Below are 20907 nucleotides of genomic sequence, written 5' to 3' on the forward strand. Positions count from 1 at the left end.
ACAGGATATTCTATACTTGTTGAATACCATCATCAAAATTACTACAAACTTCACTGACATAAGATGTGTAAATATGACATGCCAACTGGCTTAACATAGGAACTAGAGCAGGGGTTCTCAACCTTTTCCTTTTTGAGTCCCCCGCACCGTGCTATAAGAATTCCACAGCCAACCTGTTCCACAACTGTTTTTTGGCAAATCTAGTAGATTAATAGCCAGGGCCGGCATTAGGTGGTAGCAAGCAGGGCAATTGCCCAGAGCCCCACACCATGGTGGGCCCCCCTGAAGCTAACTTGCTCAGTCTTCAGCTTCAGTCCCAGGCTCAGACTTTAGCTTCCCGCCCTGGGTCCCACTGTGTCTAACCCCAGCCCTGCTCTCTGGTTTATTTTGATGGCCACCCTGAAACCTGTTCGTGCCACCCCCCCAGGGAGCCCCAGACTCCTCATTAAATGCTCTAGTTCAGCAGTTTTTAAATTCCTTCTAGAACCATTTGACAGCAGCATGGAATCCAGGCATGCATCATGCTAAGCATATCCAGGACCCCCTTTCTCAAACCCAAATCACCAAGAGGTAGAGGTTAATGGTCCTCCACCATAACAAAAATCCCCATTCATTTGGTAGGTTAATTATCTGCTGACACCCATCTAATTTGAAACTATAATCCTTCAAAGCCATGATGATAGGAAAGTTTTAAAGTAAGGTTTTTAATTTGAGTGTCTGAAATAGGTCAGAGATACAAAACAAGAAAGAAATCCAAGAGTTTTAATTAAACAAAAAAAAAGGAGGCCCATCCTTGAGCACAAATTTTGAAAAACAGGCTGCGGACAATTTAAAATCAAGTAACTACAGGTAAAAATAAAATAAACATGGGTGTTACACATCAGGGTTACCACCACCTCCACTTCCCCCTTTCAAGTAACCTTTCAAAGGAGATATGGTACGAGTATTGATAAATAACTTTCCATACTCCTTTATGCTGAGTAGTTTTTAGCTTCAGGACCATTTTCATCTTGTTGGAGCTTCTACCAAGTGATTAATTTTATCTTTCCAGGGAAAGAGAAGTAGACAAACATCAGGATTACTCTCCAGTTGTAATTTATTGAGTGAATTACAAGTGCCAAGCCCCAGCTTCCATCTCTTTGTCCTTTGATTTTAATGTGTAATTGGATAGCTATTATTGCCACACATCTCTCTGTCCATTAGCATGACATCTGAAATATGTATAAAGAAATAAAGTGATTGACTCCTAGAAAAAAGATGCCCTTGCTTCCTCCTAAAGCCAATGAAAGGGGCTTAGAGAATTGCATTATTGTCACTGTGCTAGAAAACGACCCAATTCTGAGCAGGGATACATTATATATTTCACTGCACTAATTAGAAGAAAAACATATTATCCTGACTAGAACACTTTTCCATAGAGTACACCACTTCTAATTAAAAGCCTGTGGTACTGGGAACCTACCTTCTCTGGAACAATATTGGTATGTATTTTTTGTGTGGCTGCAAATTAATTGCAGCAAAAGGTTAAATTGCTAAACATCAGTAACTAATTTGTTGCAGTAAGCCGTTGAGCCGTTTTTGCCAACCAGCATTAGTGATACCAGATTTGATCTCTAAATTTCACAAATTTGTTGATTTGAACACGTGAAAAGGATATTCCAAAGGCCTACCAAAAAACCAAGGATGTTGCAATTGCAAAGGAAGTAAGTTCCTTCCTAGCAGAGGCCTAATAAAAATTGGATTTGCTGAACACCATTTGAGAGATAAAAGTGAGGAAAGTGATCACTTCTCACGCTTTTCTTTAGTGGTTTCCTCTCAGAGGAAGTGCTACCCTCCCCTACCTTGTGCTTCAGAAGCAAGCATTCGCAGTACCAAAAATATACAGTGTACACACACTCTATTGGCATGGGTACAAATGTTTACAAAGAGAAAGAACAGGGACAAGGGACTAACTTGCAAGTCTGGGTATGGTTTTCCTTCTGTCCTTCACAAATGAGAAGGTGCAAGAAAGTAGCTGGTCTCACTACCGAGTCAGACAGATGTGTACCCGTGAGAAACACCAGATCAAGAAATACAGTGGTACTGCTCATTAGATGAGTTATTTGATATTAAAAAAAAACCATACATTCCAGAGGGCTTGTTTTTTTTCTTTCATCCATAAATATGGATTAATAAGAAATTGTCCATGTTTAGGGCTAGAGCAGCCTAGCATCTGCCTCTCCCCGACTCCTGAAGAAACTCCATCTTTTAGACACCACACAACACAATATTAAAGAGGAAAATATGGTTCCATAAACGTTTGGTTTCCTCTGTAAGGCTTCCCCAGTCAGGGGAAAATGGGTGCACATCGTACAGTTTAAGTTGGGTTCTTTAGCGAATAGGCCTGTATGGGAAAGTCATGCCTGGTATAAATGTCTGCACAGGATGGGCTGGGAGTGCTGGATGAGCCGGATGCGCAGGCAACGCAGGGTGTGCTGCATGTGCAGGATAGCCCAGCGGAGGGGTGTGGATATGAGGATAAAATCCTGGTGGCAAAGCAGCATGGGTTGCTTGTTGCACTGGACCTGAAATCACCAGCTGGAGTAGGCTGTGAAAAGAAGACCCAGATAGATGTAAGTATTACTCCAATAATAAATTGTCCAAACAAGGAGCAGCTTGGCAGAAGGCCGGCTCCATGACAAGAAGAGTCACTAAAAAGCCCTTGCCAATGCGTAGCATCATTCATAAGCTCAAACACTGGAAAGCGCTTTAGGGAGAGAAGGGGGCAATTATACTTATGACATCCTGCAGACTCATTGTGTATGCTGCAAGGTATATGCACATGACAATCAACAGAGTTAAGTATTTTCAGTAATCCTGGTTGAACAGCTGGCTTGTCAAGAAAGAGGGGGCTCTAGTTACTATCTCTCCAAAGGGCAATGCTCTGTGAGGCTCTACAGCCAGGCTGCAGGAGAGAGGACGAGGGCTCAGGTTTCAGAGGGATGATAGAAAGGAGTGAGACTGTTAATGGTTTATATAAGATAGGGTTTAATACCCAAAATTGTCAAGGTTTCATTTTTTAAAAATAGGCAAATATTAAGCCCAACATTTTCAACCCCAGGTGCCTAAAGTTAGGCTAAATCCACACTTAGAAACCTAAACAGAAATGGCCTGATTTTCAGATATAGAAGCCTATCTTTAGACACCCAGGTTTTAATATTTTGACTAATATTAAAAAGAAAATATGTAACAGTTATAACAAAAACCAGCACAGTTAAGCATGGAGTCTAAGTACAATAGGTGGGAATTACGGATGGGGCAGAGGTAATTTTTAAAATTGCATTTCACTTTCACCATCTTGTTAGTCTAATTGTCTTAATCCAGACTCTCATCCTGCAAACTGACCTGTGTGGGTGGACCAAGGAGGAGCCTCACTGACTTTAATGGGGTCTGCCTGGCTTGGGGATTTGTACATATTTTAAGGCCAGAAGGAACAATTAGATCATTTAATATGACCTCCTGTATACCAGAAGTCAAACTATCTTGAATTATAGTTGGGAATCATTTAAGAACAACTTAATAGATTCCCAAAAAGCCAGAATTCCACAACTGAGGAAGAAGGCAATGCTGGTTTAGAGGGGATGTGAAGGTACCGTATTTTCCGCACTATAAGGCGCACCTAAGAGCCTTAAATTTTCTCAAAAATTGGCCGTGCGTCTTATAATCCGGTGCGCCTTATGTGTGCACTGAGTTCCAAAATCTGTAAAAAAGTTGTTGTGCGACTTTGGTAAGCGCTTTGCTTGATTGACTGTCGGACCATTTTTCGCTGACACAGGGACGTAATACGTAAACTACCTACACTGGCAGCGATAAACCAATCAGAGAACATTACGTAATACGTACAGTATGTACGTTTACCTTCTCCACTCCTCCGGTAGGTATACTACCGGTATGCTGCAAAACAACATTTGTTTGTCTAAGGACCCCCGAAAATGGCACCAGTGAAGAGACATGCTTACGAGGCACAATTCAAACTACAGGCTATCAGTTACGCGGTTGTAAATGGGAATAGAGCAGCTGCGAAAGAATTCAACATCAATGAATCTATGGTTCGGAAGTGGACCGTATGTTTTAGCATGCGCCTTATAATACGGTGCGCCTTATGTATGGGTTAAGTACAGAAATAGATCCCGTAATTGAGACTGCGCCTTATAATCTGGTGCGCCTTATAGTGCGGAAAATACGGTAGTTATAAAATATATAAATAAAATAAAGGGAAAAAAGGGGAGCTTGATAGTAATGAATACAAATCAGAAGTTAGGAATTGTAGAAAAATGACAAGGGAAGCAATGGGACACAAGGAGAAATCTGTGGCCTGCAGAGTTAAGGACAATAAAGAGTTTTTTTAAAAAATGTATTAGGAACAAAAAGAATCCTGAAAATAGTATTGGTCCATTACTAGATGGAAATGGTAGAATTATCAGTAATATGCAGAAAAGGCAGAAGCCTTCAATAAATATTTCTGTTCTGTATTTGGGGAAAAATAGATGATATAATCTCATCATATGGTGGTAACACTCCATTCCACTAGTCTCTGGAGGATATTAAACAGAAGCTAGTAAAGTTAGAGCTTTTTAAACAAACAGGTCCAGTTAACTTGCATCCAAGAGTTTTAAAAGAGCATTCTGACGAGCTCGCTGGACCATTAATGTTGATTTAAATAAGTGTTGCACTGAGGAAGTTCCAGAGGACTGGAAGAAAGCTAATGTTGTGCCAATTTTTAAAAAGGGTAAATGGGATGACCCAGGTAATTATAAGCCTGACAGCTGGATTTGTATCCTGGGCAAGATAATGGAGCAGCTGGTACAGTAATCGATTAACAAAGAATGAAAGGACAGTAATGTAATTAATACAACAAATCAACACGTGTTCACAGAAAATAGATCCCGTCAAACTAATTTGGTTTTTTTGAAAGAGAAATTATAAATTTGGTTGAGAACGGTAACAGTGTTGATCTAATATACTTAAGACTTCTCTAAGGCATTTGACTTGATACCACACAACATTCTGATTAAAAAAAAACCACTATAAAATTAACATGGCATATATTAAATGTATGAAATATTGGCTCACTGATAGGTCTCAAAATGTCGTTGTAAATGGGGAATCATCATCAAGCAGGTGTGTTTCCAGTGGGCCCCCGCAGGAATGGGCTCTTGGCCCTACGCTACTTAACATTTCTGTCAATGACCTGGAACCATTTGCAGATGACCCAAAAATTTGGGGAGTGGTAAGTAACAAAGAGGATAGGTGGGTGATTCAGCACGATCTACATTGCTTGGTAAACTGGGCACAAGCAAGCTATATGCGTTTTAATATATCTAAATGTAAATACATACATCTCCGAACAAAAGAATGTAGGCCATACTTAGAGGATGGGGGACTCTATCCTGCTAAGTAGGGATTCAAAGAGATTTGGGGCCGTGATGGATAATCAGCTGAATATGAGCTACCATTGTGACACCGTGGCCAAAAGAGCTAATGCCATCCTGGGATGCATAAAGAGGGGTCTCTCCAGTAGTAGAAAGGTTAATTTACCACTGTATTTAGCACTGGCGTGACTGCTGCTGGAATACTGTGTCCAGTTCTGGTGCTCACAAATGCAAGAAGGATGTTAAATTGGAGAGGGTTCAGAGGCGAGCCATGAGAATGATTAAAGGATTAGGAAAAACATGCCTTACGTATAATGTTTGAGCTCCAGGAGTCTGTCTATTTAGCTTAACAAAGAGAAGGTTAAGAGATGACTTGTCACAATCTATAAGTACCCACATGGGAAACATATTTAATAAAGGGCTGTTCAATGTAGCAGAGAAAGGTATAACACAATCCAATGGCTGGAAGCTGAAGCTAAACAAGTTTAGTCTGGAAATAAGATGTTAAATTTTTCACAGTGCAAATAATTCAACATTGGAACAATTTACATAAGGGTCATGGCAGATTCTCCATCCCTGACCATTTTTAGATCAAGATTGGATGTTTTTTCTAAAATATATGCTCTTAAGAATTATTTTGGGGGTAGCTCTCTGGCCTGTGTTAAACATGATCACAAAGTTCCTTCTGGCCTTCGAATCTATAAATCTGTGAAATTTCACCCAGTTGCCCCTGTATTGATCCCCAAAACTTGTGTTTGACTAAAGCACACCTTCCAAAAAAGCACACTCACATTATAAGCTCTTCAGGGTAGAGGTCTGCTTCAAACAAACATGTAGGAAATGCTTTGAAATATGCATTAAACTAAATACAAGTTTAGAAAGGTCCCTTACTTGTTGTGGGGTAGCCGAGCGCACACTGTTCTCAAGTCATCTGAAATTCAAGAGGATAGAAAAACAAACAGTGGATAAAGCAAAATAAATTTTTCCCCTCTACTTTTCATTCTGGGAACTTTTAGTCAGATTTCATAAAATGACTAGAGACCCAAAATTTCATCCTTTCATGCATAAGATATGTATAGAGAACATTTCCCTATAACTTACATCACAAACCATTTCGTACATCATCCATCTGCAGTTGAGCATTCTCTCTCTTGCCTTATATTTAAGTTAAATGGACAGAAATTCACATCTGTTGCAAGGCAGACAAACCCTAGCACAAAATTCTCAGCGGATTAAACAGACAGAACTTTGCCCAACTAGGGCAGCCACACTGGCAACTCAACGAGCCAGGGGAGCAGCACCCAATTCATATAAGGGAAGACTGCTATGGTCATCTCATCTTTAACAAGAAGTAGAGTTAAAAATAGGAAGCCTGAAGACTACATGTCCCATCATGCAATACTCCATCTTGAGCAAGACAAGACAAGGAATGGAGACTCAAAGTACCTCCTTATCAAGTATTAGACTGCTTCAGGTCATGCTGAGGTAGAAGAAGCATGTTTGGGAATGATTCAGGCAAGGAAGAGCAGATCCTCAAAATCCCTGGTATCAAAGGCTAGAAATTGGCTAGTTGTACTCCCAAGGAATTCCAGTAAAGTCATGAGAAACAAGCAACCAAGATGTAGGCAATACCAGAAATATCACTGCCCAATGCAAAGTGGTGCTTACATTTCGTAAGGCACCAGCCTCTGCTTTTTCCCACTGTTGTAGCAGTACTCCGCTTGCAGCCCTTTCTAACTGGTTTTCTTAATTATAACTCAGGGGTGGGCAAACTATGGCTTGGGGGCTACATCCGGCCCTCCAAACATTTTAATCCAGCCCTCGAGCTCCTGCCAGGAAGCAGGGCTTGTCCCGCTCTGGCTCTCCAGCCGGGGAGCAGGGTCAGGGTCTTGCCCCACTCCACACAGCTCCCAGAAGCAGCGGCATGTCCTCCCTCTGACTCCTACACATAGGGGGCAGCCAGGGGGCTCCGCACGCTGCCCCTGCCCCAAGTGCTGCCCCCACAGCTCCCATTGGCTGGAAACTGCAGCCAATGGGAACTGCAGGGGCAGCGCCTGCGGACAAGGCAGTGCACAGAGCCGCCTGGCTGCACCTCCGCATAGGAGCCGGAGAGGGGACATGCCACTGTTTCTGTGAGCTTCTTGAGGTAAGTGCTGCCCAGAGCCTGCCCCCCGACCCTCTCCCTTGCCCCAGCCCTGATCCCCCTCCCGCCCTCTGAACCCCTCAGTCCCAGCCCAGAGCACCCTCCTGCATTCCCAACCCCTCAGCCCCAGCCCCACCCCAGAGACTGCACCCCAAGCTGGAGACCTTCCTCACCCCAACCCCAATTTCGTGAGCATTAATGGCCCGCCATATAATTTCCATACCCAGATGTGGCTCTCGGGTCAAAAAGTTTTCCCACCCGTTATAACTGAACTTTATGTTGTCGTATCAAAGTTTGTTATTGACAAAAAAGTGTGCTGCTCCTTCCTTCCTCTTCCCCAATTGTTACCTGGGGAGTAGGACACCAGTCCTGTTTGTACCTTTATGTGCCCCAGTCCTCTATGCACTGCTTCATTTACCCACCAAGGAAAGCTGCACCCTGCCAAGCAGGCTTGGAGGTGAAACGCTCCTCAAGAGGTATTTTCAGATTTGTGTTAAAAGACTCCAGTAACGGAATCTGGGACCCTGGCTCTACTGGGGAAAATAGTTTACAACCAATTTAAAAAGAATCCTACTCTAAAGAATATACAGTCATCAGGTCCTTTTAATGCTGGTGTAAACAAATTCCTCCCAATTCTATAGAAAACTGAATGCCCAAAAATGCAATTAGCAGCTATTTATACTGAATTCCCTTCCTCTTCTAGTATAGCAATCCCCACACAAGATGGGCCAAACAAGTAGTTAGGAAATAAGGAAGTTTAAAGGGACAGCTTAAAAGAACAAACAAACAAACAAACACAAAAACACACACAACCTCATGTTTTGGCTCGTTACAATTACAAAACAGACCTCAGATTACAACAACTAAAATCTTAGAGAAAAACCTGATTTATAGTTGGCTTTGTGCACTTGATAATACTGTGTACAGTCAGTGTAACAGGTGCAGAGAGGAGTTGATTCAAGTTCACACAGGCACCTCAGGGAACAAAGGCTGTTCTCTGAACCTTTGAGTCTGGGTGAGACGCCCTGAGCTTGGGAAGGTTTTTTAGATTTCTGGTGTTATGTTAATGGATGTTCTGTTATAAAGTTTGCTCTGAGAAAATGGTATGATTGGCTGACCTTGCATTTGGGTTGAATCACTTGACCAGCCATTTTTACTTTTTGTTTGTGTGGGTCTTTCAGACGTTTTTGGGCCACACAAATTCGTAGGGGGACTTTACTTCCAGTTATTACACCTGCCCCACTTTTAATACAGCTTTGAGAAGTTGACTGGATTTTCAAGTTGGTCTCCCTTTAATAAATTTACCAAGATTCTTTAACAGGCCTCAGATTTATAATGATCCAAATGCTTAGCTAATGAAATAAGTTTACCATCTTGTGCAAAAAGTACTAAAAATTATAGGCCAGAGGACATTAAAAAAAAACCCCACCCAAACAAATCTTGCTTCTCCCATGATGAAAAAGACTAGACATGCAGGCTTCAAAAATGTTTCAGCTAAAACCACCACCTAGATTATTTTCCATGTCCTGTTTATACCCTATGCTCTAGTTCATGGGCCCTCATCCAGTGCAGAGAAACCACTGAGTTGAACAAACAGGATGCCATTTCCTTTTAAACAACTGAAAATGTGTCCTTCCCCAGAGCTCCTTTAGAGAACGGTGGTCCTGCCAGAGATTGTGTTGGGAGCAAATCGGTAATTCTTTTTAGTCATATGGACCCACCCACAGAGCCACAAACTGTGGTTTTTCCTACTCTGAAATGTCATGAAAAACTGTCTCCCTGTACCCAGAGTCAGATATGGCAAAGTAAGATTGACTCTTTTAAAACTGCAGAACCAATATACCGGCCAAAGAGCAGTCTGGATTCTACTCTGGCTCATGAATCAGAATTGTTTACTAACTTCTAATTGCAGTGCAAAACTCTGCCTCAGTTAATACTTCGAAGGCATGGGCTGTACAATATAACTCAGGGCAGCATCTTTATTATATATGATTCACGTGTTCAAAAGAACCTGGATCGACTTTCACATTTCAGGGTGTTGGAAGGACTAGCACACATTTTTAATGTATGTAAAAGGGCAAGTTTACCCTGGAGTTACTGGGGCAAAATTTGCACACGCACAGCCTCTGGCAGAGCTGGGAACCGAACTCATGTTACCTCCCCATAAAATGACATACTGTTGTAATGAGCCATAAATTCAATCTGTAACCCACCTAACCCTCCCATTTCAGTCACTCCCCCTCATGACTGTAGGGGTGCTAATGGGCCACTTCACCTTGAAAGGTCCCTTGAAATACATGAGAGACAAGGTGGGTGAGGTAATATCTTTTATTGGACCAACTTCTGTTGATATGAGAGACAATCTTTCGAACTTACACAGAGCTCTTCTTCTGACCTGAAGAAGAGCTCTGTGTAAGTCCTCTAATATCCTGAGACCAATATGGCTACAACACCACTGCACACCTTGAAATATGTTAACTACTTATGCTAAACAATCTGTTCCACCTTGTATTTAGCTGTGACACTCTGACTCCTTTTCACAGACCCAAAGAAAAGCGCTGTATAGCTTGAAAGCTTGTCTCTCACACCAATAAACAATATTACCTCACTCGCCTTCTCGCTCTAATTTTCACTGTATCATTTTTCAAAGGAGAATCATAGTCTGAATCCTTCTCTAACCTATGCTGCAAGGATGTACAATGGATGGCTACACTGTAATTCTTTAATTTGATAGTTTTAAACCAGTTTAGGAAACAGGGTTTAAAGACATGTATCTGGAACCATAAATATCTAACTGTGTAGGAGCTAAAGCAGGCCACAGACCCATCATCTTTGGAGTGTTTTGACGTCAACTGTACCATTCAGGCTCTGTTTATGGGCCCAGAAGAGGACAAACATACTCCCACGTCAAAAAACAAACTACAAACCATCAACACAGCCTGGCAGCAATAGTGCAAGTATGAAGAGAATATTCCCTTCCAAATCCCCAAAGCAATAAGCTTTCTTGATAGTCCATAGCCCTTATTTTCATCAATGGTCTTTCCTTTCTTACTCTCTGTCCTGAGCTGTTTGCTACACCCAGCTTGTAGCTCTAGCAATCTCTTATTTCCTAAGACTTGTGGAGTATTTCTTCAGTTAATGCATTTACCCATGTATTATCCCTCCCTCCCCCACATACTGGAGAAAAGTGATCTCAGGCCAGGCTCTTCACAAGCTGCTTTCAGCAACATACCTCTCGTGCACAGCAATGCTCCTGATGCCATGGCCACCTGCAGAGCCTGAGCCAATCTGTCTAGAGCCAGTTCAATCTCTTTGGAAGCATTGAGTGGATTGAGTTCGTCAGACAGTCTGTTAATTTCCTCAACAAGTGGAACCACATGGTCAAAGGGCACTAGACCCAGTCGGCCATATAGGTTCTTCTCTGTTAAGTGCCCCTGAAGCATCATGAGAACCTGTAGGACGCTTAGATGCAGTTTGGAATACAGCAGGTGGCAGTCTTTGTCAGCTCCAGTGGCTGAGTCCTTGGCAATTTTATTGGTGAGGTGACCATTTGAGAGAGAGGCCTTCTTTTTTCTTTTGTAAGCCAAGGGGGCCTTCACACACCAGCGGATCAGTCCAGTGAGGGGGGTGAGCTCTAAAAATCCTATTGGCAGGTTGGCTGCAATAGGAGTGTTTAAAAAGGTTATGAGTATCAAACGGGGGTCCTCAAAGATCCAAGAGACAACCATCTCGAGCAAGTCCGAAGGGGGGATGAGATCATCTGAAAGAAAATATGAGATACTGCTCAGCAAGTCCCCTTCTCTGGCATAGGGACAGCAATTTCATTTTCCTCCCCTCTCCTTCATCTGTAAGTCTGGGCCCAGCCTCTGCTAAAATCTTTATTCATGCATCACTCTCTTCCTATCACACCTACTGCAATTATTCTTTTGTCTTCCTAAATCCCAGCTCTCTAACCTTCAGAATGCTAGTCAGATACCCTCACTCCAGGAAGTCTGGGCCAAATTACCACCAGCTCTAGTCCCCTTCACTGGCTTTGTAGCGACATCTGAACCTAGTTCGAGAAGACCCCTTCATTCCTTGCCCTTCGTCAAAACCGTCAACAACAGGGCCAATCGTTACATGGACAATTGTCTATTACAAACTGGACTGAGGTCACTCACCACTGTGTTGTACGTCTCAGCTTCCCCCACACACATCAAAGGATAAGTGCTGCACCCAGCATTGTGTCTAGCAAAACTATAGTGCTGAGTGCCATTAAAATGCCAATAGGTAGCTGAGAACACAAACATGCCCATAACAGCCAGCGGGCACTGCAGCATTTGTTTCGAGAAGAGAATGCTGCCTATTTGCAGTTTACCTGAAGAAAGGTCGTAGAGCGCGGTAACTGACGTTATGAACTGGCAGCAGAAGCGAGGACTGGCGCTGAATATTTGTTTCAATGTCTGAATGGAACCTGGCACCAAACAGCAGTAGTCATCCACTAAGGCACGGGCTAACCTCACAGAGTAGATTGCAGGTGTTCGCTGAAAGAGATTTGCAGTACCAAGTGGTAACAAGTATGCAAACCAGGACATAAGACATTATGCAGAGCCCAGCCCATGGGGAGATGCAGAGTTTTTCACTAAGGCTGTTACATGAAAGAGAGGGTAACTTCATTAAAATGGATACAAACACCACTTTGGAACAAGACAATCGTTTTTTTTTACCATGACTGTCACTATTACAAACTCATCTATAAGCCGCTTTTTAGCTTTACTGCAGTAGACTATAATAATAATAATTCTGTGTCAAAAAACAATATTAAAGAAACACTATTAACTTGAAATTTACTATCTATTCTAGTCAAACACGATTTTAAAGGTGTTTCAGACACCACACCTGCCCATGTCGCCCTGCCAGGTTTTTTTTTTATTTCAACTATTATGCGTCCCTATTTTCTAAAAATGTTTTCTCGTTCGCTACTGTATGAAAGACCGATCTGTAAACTGACCATTCCCACACAAAAAATATTTAAGGTCTAGGGTACAAGTCAGTAATTGAATGGTAAAAACCTTTGCAAGAATTTCTACAGCTGGCCAAAGTTACACATATCTGATACAGAGTGTGATGTTTAATCACCACACTAACCTTTGCTCTTCGCATGGAAGTGTTCTACTTTTATGAACTGAGTACAGCAATGTCCTCTGTCCACTGCTGTCCAAATCCTCTTAACCACAGTCCCTCACTTGACACTCATCCTGATTCTGAAGACCACCCTGGCCCAGAGGAAGAAAGCCATGCTCCCAGGGATTTCTGAAGGGGATCAGGATCAGGGCTCCCCTGCCTAAGGTTCTCAGGAAAATGAGTGAGTGGGAGGCATGTGAGAAATAGGAGGGCAGTTCACCAGGATAGCACCATCCCTGCAATGTCTTTTAAGCACCAAGTTTTTAACATGGAAACCTTTATGTACTTAAGTGATCTGAAAGAGGCAGTGCACCACAATAAGCCACCCCCTCAAAGTCTCCTGCCACCCAGATTACACCCCTTCCTGTTCCTGCAGTCTTTAGGAGACCTATATGGAGAAACAGTTACACTGCAGATCTTAGGGGGATTCCCCTCTGCTGCACTTCTGCACCCTTCCCATTCCCCTGTCTGCAGAACAGCCTGATTCTGCACATCTCCTGAAGAGTGCGGGAATGAAAGCTCACTCCTGTGGACCTTAGGAGGCACATCAGGGTGGGGCTCCCCTAAGGCAGACATTAAGAAATCCACAGGAACAGGGGCATGAGAGCTCGAGAGGCTTGGAGAGCTAAGAAGTTTTGCCTGGCATAGACCTCAGTAGGGAGAATGTCCCTTGCTGCATTGCCCTGTCAACTTTCCTAAGCCGCATGGGAGTCTGCAATTGGAGGGTCCACGACGGTTGCACTGCAGGTATGAGTTCTGTGAACTGAAGTCTAGAGCCCACCTCTCAGTACTAAACCTGCAATGTTTTGGCCACTAGACAGCCCCTTTTCTTCAGTTCACCCACTTGCACACCATGTTCACCTAGTCAGCTCTTCGGGACTGTCCTATCCATGTACCAGCTTTACCTGCAGCCACGATGCAGCACATTCCAGAACGGGAACTCTGCACACAGCTACTGCCATAGAAACCAATTTTCCTAGCAAGACCATCCTGCCGTCATCTGCTTTGTTTCCTTGAGGGCTGAAAAGGGCTGAGAAAATGATCTGCCGGACTGAATCCTTGGTTTGCTCTTGGAAATAACTGCACATGATCTCAAGGAGTTGAAGCTCCTGAAGAGAATTCAGCCTCTAAAAAACAAAACCAGAAAATAACAGAGTAATTCCCAATGTAGCATGTCCAGAAACAAAAGGAAGCATTATAAGAATATGTCTCTTTCTCCCTTCCTCATCACACTTCAATCTCCTGCTCGTGGGCAAGCCTGGCCATACCTCTCCATGAGCTGCCTGGAGAATAGGGTACACACACTGACCAGCAATTTCAGGAACCATATACATTCCTTGCCTGAAAGATCAAACAGCAGCAGTGGAGTCTGAGGGCTTCTGAGCAGTAGCAGAAATTCTGGCCCAGCCTTCATAGCCTGTCACACGTGTAGCCTGCCTTATCACCTTTTAGTTCTTGCACCCTCTCTGGTACAGTGTGCACATGCTTGGTTCCGAGACAAACATTACATTTACTTACCAAGCTAGAAAGTTTATTAATCATATTATTTGCAGGGTAACTGCATGGAGCTTGTTGTCAAGGCAAAGGATAAAGTCTAGAGAGGGACCCAAGAGAACTCCCAAAAGAAACTAAACCAAAAAAAAAAAAAAAAGTCTAAAAGTGACTCCTTTCCCTGGTTTTTCCAGTGCCTATTGTCTATCTAGGCCCTGATCCTGCACCCAGATCTACATGGGTGGACCTTTGCACCTACATGTAGCCCCAATTTAATCGGTGGGGCTCTACAGAGACACAAGATTCCAGCTGTGTAGATCTGATTGCAGGAATAGGGCCTAGATTGTAAGTATAAGACAACATCAAGACATTATCAGCCAATTCAAATGCAGTTGTATTTTTGCTCATAGGACCTGTTACCTACTTTAGGCTGAGAGTTGCGTTCTTTGGGAACCTGAAATATGAACTCTTCCAGCAACTCAATTGGGCCTTTGTCCACAATGGGAAGAGGTGCATTTTGGAGCTGACTGCTGAAGTAGATGTCCAAGTGATACAGCACTTCTTTGGCAGCACTCAGGGCATCCCGGCGGAGCAGGGAATGGCGAATGTCACTCATTGTGCTCCTGCAAGAAAAGAGACAAAAAATTGATGAGTAAACCTCAATATCAACAATTGCACCTATCTCAGTTCTTCTGCCTCAAGGAACTGAGAGGCTTCTGCTTTTTATGTGGCAGTTCTCTTGTATTTGCATGTAGGGACTCTTGAGCAGAACAGCCGGGACTTAGACAACAGGGGTCTGTCACCCTTTCCCAAAAGGCCTTTGATTTTAGTTTTCTTTGGCCCACAACTCACTCTACTTTTATTTAAGCAAACAAGCAAAGCCAAGAAACACAAAAGTGTTTTTCATACTGAAAGGATTAATGGCATTGGCTCCTGAATATGCTTAGAAGTCTTGAGAAAACAATGAGCAACCCCTAAAGGATGTAGAATGAGATGCTGTACTGCTGTCACAAAGTCAGGATCACAGCACAGAGGCAGCACATAGACATATATGTGCCTCGAATACAGCCAATTTGTGGAAATGGGATGAGAAAAAAGAACTTCATTCTAAAACTAACCTAGGACAGCACAAAAATGTCACCCTGTGTATATCTGCAGCAGTGGTTCCACTTGAAAAATGTATCAGACACCTAGCAGCCTGAAGCCTCTGCATGTGGGGAAGACGACCAGGGCCAGTGGCTCCAGATCTCCTTCTGCAGCTTAGCACTTTCCCAAATTGCTTTGGAGTGAAATATACCTGGTTCTTGAGTTTCACTGCTACAAAGTTCTAGACAGCCACTGTGAAACTGACCAGTCATATTAGCTTCAGTCTGGGCAGCTCTGCAAACCTCCCAGGAGCAGGCCAGGGCAGGAGCCCTGTCTGCAGACTCAAGATGATATCAAAGTGCCAGTTACACACAGGTCCCATTTGGAAAGTTTTCTGGGCAACAGCAAGGGCTAGGGGCCTTGCTGGTAAATGAAAACTCAGATACTGCAGAAAGTGCTGGCATAGCCCCTCCACCTCTGCCACTGTCAGGGCCAATCGCGTAAAAAAACCCTGTAATGTTTCTGTGCCACCCCTGCCCTGCTTCAGGTTCTCTACTGGGGTGCCAAGCACAGCAGTGTCTCTCCGGCTACGGGGAGGAGGCTAAGGCAAAGTAGAGCAGCGTTGTGCTCGCTGGGCACAGTTATAGGCCCAGGTCATGGGTGTGTGATGCCCCCACATGTCAGGAGAACAGGCACGAAACCTGCTGTTCCCCCTTCCCGTAGGTGTCTCCTCCCTATACCCCGGCCTCCCAACTCCCCCCTCCACCCGGCCCCCGGATGCCCCTCCCCTGCCCCCAAATGCCCCTCCCCCCGGCCCCCAGGTGCCCCTCCCCCATCCTCTGCCCCCAAATGCCCCTCCCCCCGGCCCCCAGGTGCCCCCTCCCCCATCCTCTGCCCCCAAATTCCCCCTCCCCCCGGTCCCCAGGTGCCCCTCCCCCATCCTCTGTCCCCAAATCCCCTTCCCCCCAGGTGCCCCTCCCCCGTCGAGGCTACTAGCAGCCCCCGGGAAGCCACGAGGCCGCCCCAGGCCCGGCCCCAGAGGCCCCGCGCTGCTCTGGGGCTCGGTCCGGGGCCAAGCTGAGCGCGCACCCGCTCCCGGCCGCACCTCCTGCCGGGCCCGCTCAGGCGGGCCTATCCGGGCGGCCTCCGCGGCGGGGCCGGGCTGAGGCGAGGGGAAGCGGCGGGGCCTTCCGCGGCCCGGGGCGGCGCAACGCGGGCGGGCGGCACGGCGGCCCGGCCCGGCCAAAAAGGGGGATGGGGCGCGGCCATCCGCCCACAGCGCCACCTGCTGGCCGCGCCGCGCGGGGCGCCCGAGAGGGGCGGGGCCAGGGGAGGAGTTTGCGGGGTCGTGCCCGGAGGGAGGAGGTGTGTAGGGCTGGTGGGCAGGGGGAGAGGGTGTGGGGCCATTGCCTGGGGAGGGGAGAAGGAGGAGCGGCTGGTGCCTAGGGGAGAGGGAGTTGTGGGGCGGGTACCCCTGGGGGAGAGGGGTGTGTGGGTTGATGCCGGGGAGGGGCCAGGACCATGCTATAATGTGAGTGGGGGACACACAGAGGGCTGGTAAGAGACTTAGGGTGACCAGATGTCCTGATTTTGGGGTCTTTTTCTTATACAGGCTCCTATTACCCCCACCCCCATCCCGATTTTTCACATTTGTTGACTGGTCACCCTAAAGAAACTGCTCTTTATTTCCCCGTGCTGGGTTGGCGTTAGGAAGGGATGGCCTGGTGCCCCTTGTGTATGTGGGGTTGAGAGCAGCAGGGTGTATCAAGTTACCTCCAGCCCTGGGCACTGCAGTGCCATGCTCCCTGCTGACTCTCATAGGGACCAGAGCCAGCTGCAGACCCTGAGGCACCATAGGGTCTGTTCTTTTACATTGCACCATGAAAGTCGGCTAAGCTAACCCCCAGTGAATACCGCTAGTATAGGGCCCTCCTCCAGTGGCATAGGGCTGAGCCATCCCCTAGTCAGCACAGGGGTGCATCAGAGGTGTGGCTGGAGCAATGCTGCAAGATGGCTAATCTCAGTTGCTGGAATGGTCCCTAGGAACCATCGCAGCCCAGCCTAAATTATAGAAGCCCTGGGAGCGCCCCTTTTTTATGCTGTGGTCTGGGCTGGCACCCACCCAGCCCCAGAATCCAGTGGCAGCAAAAGGGGCATACAGCCTGCAGCTCAGAGCTGGTGCTTGAGGATTTAGTCAAGGTAGATTACAGCACCGTTGGTGCTTGGATTGCCGGCTCTTCGGGATGGGAACTGGCTCTCTGTTATATTTTTACACGGTACCTAGCACAGTGGGTTTGGGGCCTGTAGGTGTGGCCACAATAAAATAAATAATAATGCGAGCACTGTGTTTACTGTATCAGATACTTCTTGTTGTTAGTTAATAAGCAAATAATACTCAAACCTGCTTCAGTCATCAGAGATACAGCCAGGTGTTACATGCCAAAGCCCATAGACACGCTTTCTAGTAACTGCTCATACAGCTTTCCTCTTTTTTAAAATGTAAAGGAAATATTGTAGCTCCTAAAAGAACAACAGCAGACCAATATGGCCAGTTAATTAAATACAGCCCTTCAAGTGAGACCTCCAGGAAGGGTGGAAAGGGAGTTAGCCTGAACCCATTGCCAGAAGTAAAGATTAGCCTCTCTTCTGGGACATAGACCTTCCATCTCCAAACCCTGATGGCTTTCTGAGCACATGGCCACTTCTTGTTCTCAGAATGGTTCCTTCTGCACTGGCCTGTCCGGCCACCAGCCAGAGCTGGCATTTGCTGCTCCTGGTGGAGTTGTACTTTCTGAATTTGAGGCCAAGTATCAGAGCAGCCCCTGCTTATTTACAGCAGCTCCCTCATCCCCCAGCCATAGGCGCTGCACTGCTGCCATAATAACTACAATGCAGAATGCTCTGGCCTCCCTGAAATGGCCGTTCCCACCCCTGGCCTGTGCCTATGCTGTCTGGATAACCCCTGTGCATCAGTGGAATTCCTAGCTGGGAGCCCTCAGCCTCTTTCCAGGCCCATATGCCTCAGGAGTGGAGTAAAGGGGTCAGATTGCAGTTCATACCTGGGTGCCCAGTGTCCTCCTTGGTTTTGTTCAGGTATCTGACATTCTCTCACTTGCAAGGGGGTAATTGCTGGACACTCTTGTCATAATATTTCTTCTTGTTTCCTTCTAGAAGCTTGTTAAATGTTAACACCACTGGGGTGGTGCTGTGTCCCTAGAGACAGTGATCCTGCCACCCACCCACACCAAAATCTTCATCCCCATCCCACAGCCACAACTTTTAGATTACATCTACACTACAAGCTAGGGGTGCGATTCCCCAGCTCATGTACACTTACTTTTGCTAACTGTAATTGAGTTAGCATGAGTATAAATTGCAATTTAGCAGGAAACAGAGGCACCGCTGAGCTGTGCCAAGTACATGCCCACTGGATTCATCCCACTTGCCTTTTTTGAATATTGGCACATCCAGACTTCTGGAATTTTCTCAGTATTCTAAGATTTATTAAACATTAACATCAGCAGGCCAGGGATCTCCTCAGCCAACTCTTTTAGGACTCTTAGGTGCAAGATACTTGGACCTGCTGATTTAAAAATGTTTATCACTAATAGATTGTGTTTAACATCCTCCTTGGTTACTAATAGACTGGAAGGTACTTCATCATCTTTGTATGATATAAGAACATCATCCTGCTTCTTTCTAAATACAGAACAGAAATATTTATTGAACACATCTGCCTTTTTTTTGGCAACATTATCAATTTGACCATCTCCATCTCTGTCACAGGGTAGCTGGTCCTTAAAGGGAAGTTGGGCCAAGCCTCACCTGTGATGGATCAGTTACCTCCCAGCTGAGACTGATCATCTAGGGATCAGCTGATTATGAAAACCTGCAAGCAGCTTAGCTGGGGGTGGAGAGTTGCAGGGACTTGGCTAGCTTATATGACAGGCCCTGGAGCAGTGTGATGCTCTGTAATCAAACTGGTAGAGAGCTGTAGGGGGTAGAAAGGCTCCTGTAAGAGAACTGTTTTTGTGGGCTAAAGGATTATTGATGTGCTGAATTGTGTTAATTAGAAGAAATAAAGTCAAAACCCTGAGAAAAAGGGCCTGAAACAGACTCTGAGCGTGGGGGTCAAGCCTTCCTGGGTGGTAGGGACATAACAATGGTATAAACCCTGCAGAATGCTGTTAAGAGTATATCAGCAATAGAAGAAATCCTAAAAACTCCTTATTGTTCTTAGCCCTGTTAACTATGAATTTTTCCCCTGATGATTTTAGCTTCCTGTATCAATCTTCTACACTTCATAACTTCTAATTTATATTGACTGCTATTTCCCCTTTTTTCCTTTTGTTATATATTGCTTTTTTTATTTCTACTTGCAGTCTTTACATTGTCACTGAATCGGAATGGGTTTTTAGCCAAAGTTGTCCTCTACTGCTTTTTGGCCATTTAATAAACTTTTCTTAAAGCACTCTCAGAACTCTCAAATTTCATTTATATTTTTCTGTCTACATTTTTCTACCCAGTTAACTTTGCTCATCATTTTCCTCTGCTTTGGGAAATTAGCCCTCTTGAAGCACAAATTATATAATGACCATTTGGGAGTGGCCTTCATTTGCCCATATTGAATGTAATCAAGTCATGGTTGCTGGACAGTGGTAAGGCAACCACCACTGATTCCAGTCCAACGATTAATTCATCATCTTTATCTGTAATAATGAGGTTCAAAATGGTTAACTTTTTGTTGGAAAGTCATCCTCTGTTGACCCAGGCTGGATATGAATCAGTAACATAGTTCCGGTTCCAATTATAATCATGCCCCTGTGTACTTTGCAACTCGCTAGGCCTCAATCAGCAACAAAGTCCCCAGATTCCTCTTCCGCTAGAGGAGGCAGGATGGAAGTTCTGTGGCAGAGTCAAGTCATTTTAACAATGGAGGCTTATGGAACGAAACCTGACAGTGAATCCTGCAGTCAGCACAGCAGACACTTTGTTACTTATCCTGTGCAATTCATTCCATGCTACACCCACATTTTCAAAGGGCTGCAGATTTTCGTGTTGTCCTGGATCATGATCATTATTCAAAACTAACATTCCACGGCAATTAATGGAGCTGCTCATACCGCTCACAGCTAGTGTTTCCAGCTGCCTGGAAGCTCCAGCACCAGCAGCCAGCTCTGTGTCCTCTGGACACTGCATGGCTGGAAGATTTTCTTCCCCCTTGGCTGTTTCAGGAGGCATGCAATGCCCTCTAGTGGCACAAGTTTGCACAGGCACTATCACAGCCCAGCATCCTATTTTACATTCTCCTGTCAAGGTAGGATAACAATGGTGAACAGTGAGCAAGGGAAGTAAGAGCCAGATGGTGTTTTCAAGCCCTGGCCTGAGTTGTGAAAAAGATGTAGGGAAGCCTTGCTGCAGTAGAAGCCTGTGACTCAGCCAAAATTCTACCTGTGGGACTGGGAAAGAACGTCCTGACACTGCAAAGAGCAGTGATGCTCTTGCTGTATGTGCTCCCTGCTGCACTGGTTCTACTCTGCTGCAAAGCCCCTCCCTGGGAGGATCCAACCCCACCCTTGTGAGAAACTCACCAGCTGCATTTCAAGGATGAAA

At 45.1% G+C, this 20907-nt stretch overlaps 1 protein-coding gene across 2 annotated transcripts; it reads right to left on the minus strand.

Annotated features, from left to right (window-relative positions):
* Positions 1–501: 501 nt before the first annotated feature.
* On the minus strand, positions 502–16534 carry C10H7orf26 (chromosome 10 C7orf26 homolog). 2 transcript variants are annotated; one of them, XM_039490498.1, is made up of 7 exons: positions 16400–16534; positions 14633–14831; positions 13623–13844; positions 11912–12077; positions 10787–11314; positions 6303–6342; positions 502–2587 (listed from the first exon to the last, which is right to left on the minus strand). In XM_039490498.1, the coding sequence occupies exons 2-7, from the start codon at positions 14822–14824 to the stop codon at positions 2371–2373; spliced, it is 1365 nt and encodes a 454-aa protein (XP_039346432.1). In that variant the 5' UTR covers positions 14825–14831; positions 16400–16534; the 3' UTR covers positions 502–2370. The 2 variants fall into 2 exon arrangements, with proteins under 2 accessions (XP_039346432.1, XP_039346431.1); XM_039490497.1 differs by lacking the exon at positions 16400–16534 and adding an exon at positions 15327–15464.
* Positions 16535–20907: the final 4373 nt, after the last annotated feature.

The sequence above is a fragment of the Mauremys reevesii genome, linkage group 10, assembly GCF_016161935.1.
Source record: "Mauremys reevesii isolate NIE-2019 linkage group 10, ASM1616193v1, whole genome shotgun sequence".
Taxonomy (NCBI): Eukaryota; Metazoa; Chordata; order Testudines; family Geoemydidae; genus Mauremys; species Mauremys reevesii.

Coding starts and splice junctions, on each gene's coding strand:
- C10H7orf26 (XM_039490497.1), bottom strand. CDS start 15,421: ATGCAGAGGCTTCAGGCTGCTAGGTGTCTGATACATTTTTCAAGTGGA. Junction 12,078..13,622: donor GTGCTGCATCGTGGCTGCAG/GTAAAGCTGGTA, acceptor AATCTCTTTCAG/CGAACACCTGCAATCTACTC. Junction 6,343..10,786: donor AGCATTGCTGTGCACGAGAG/GTATGTTGCTGA, acceptor CTTGAATTTCAG/ATGACTTGAGAACAGTGTGC.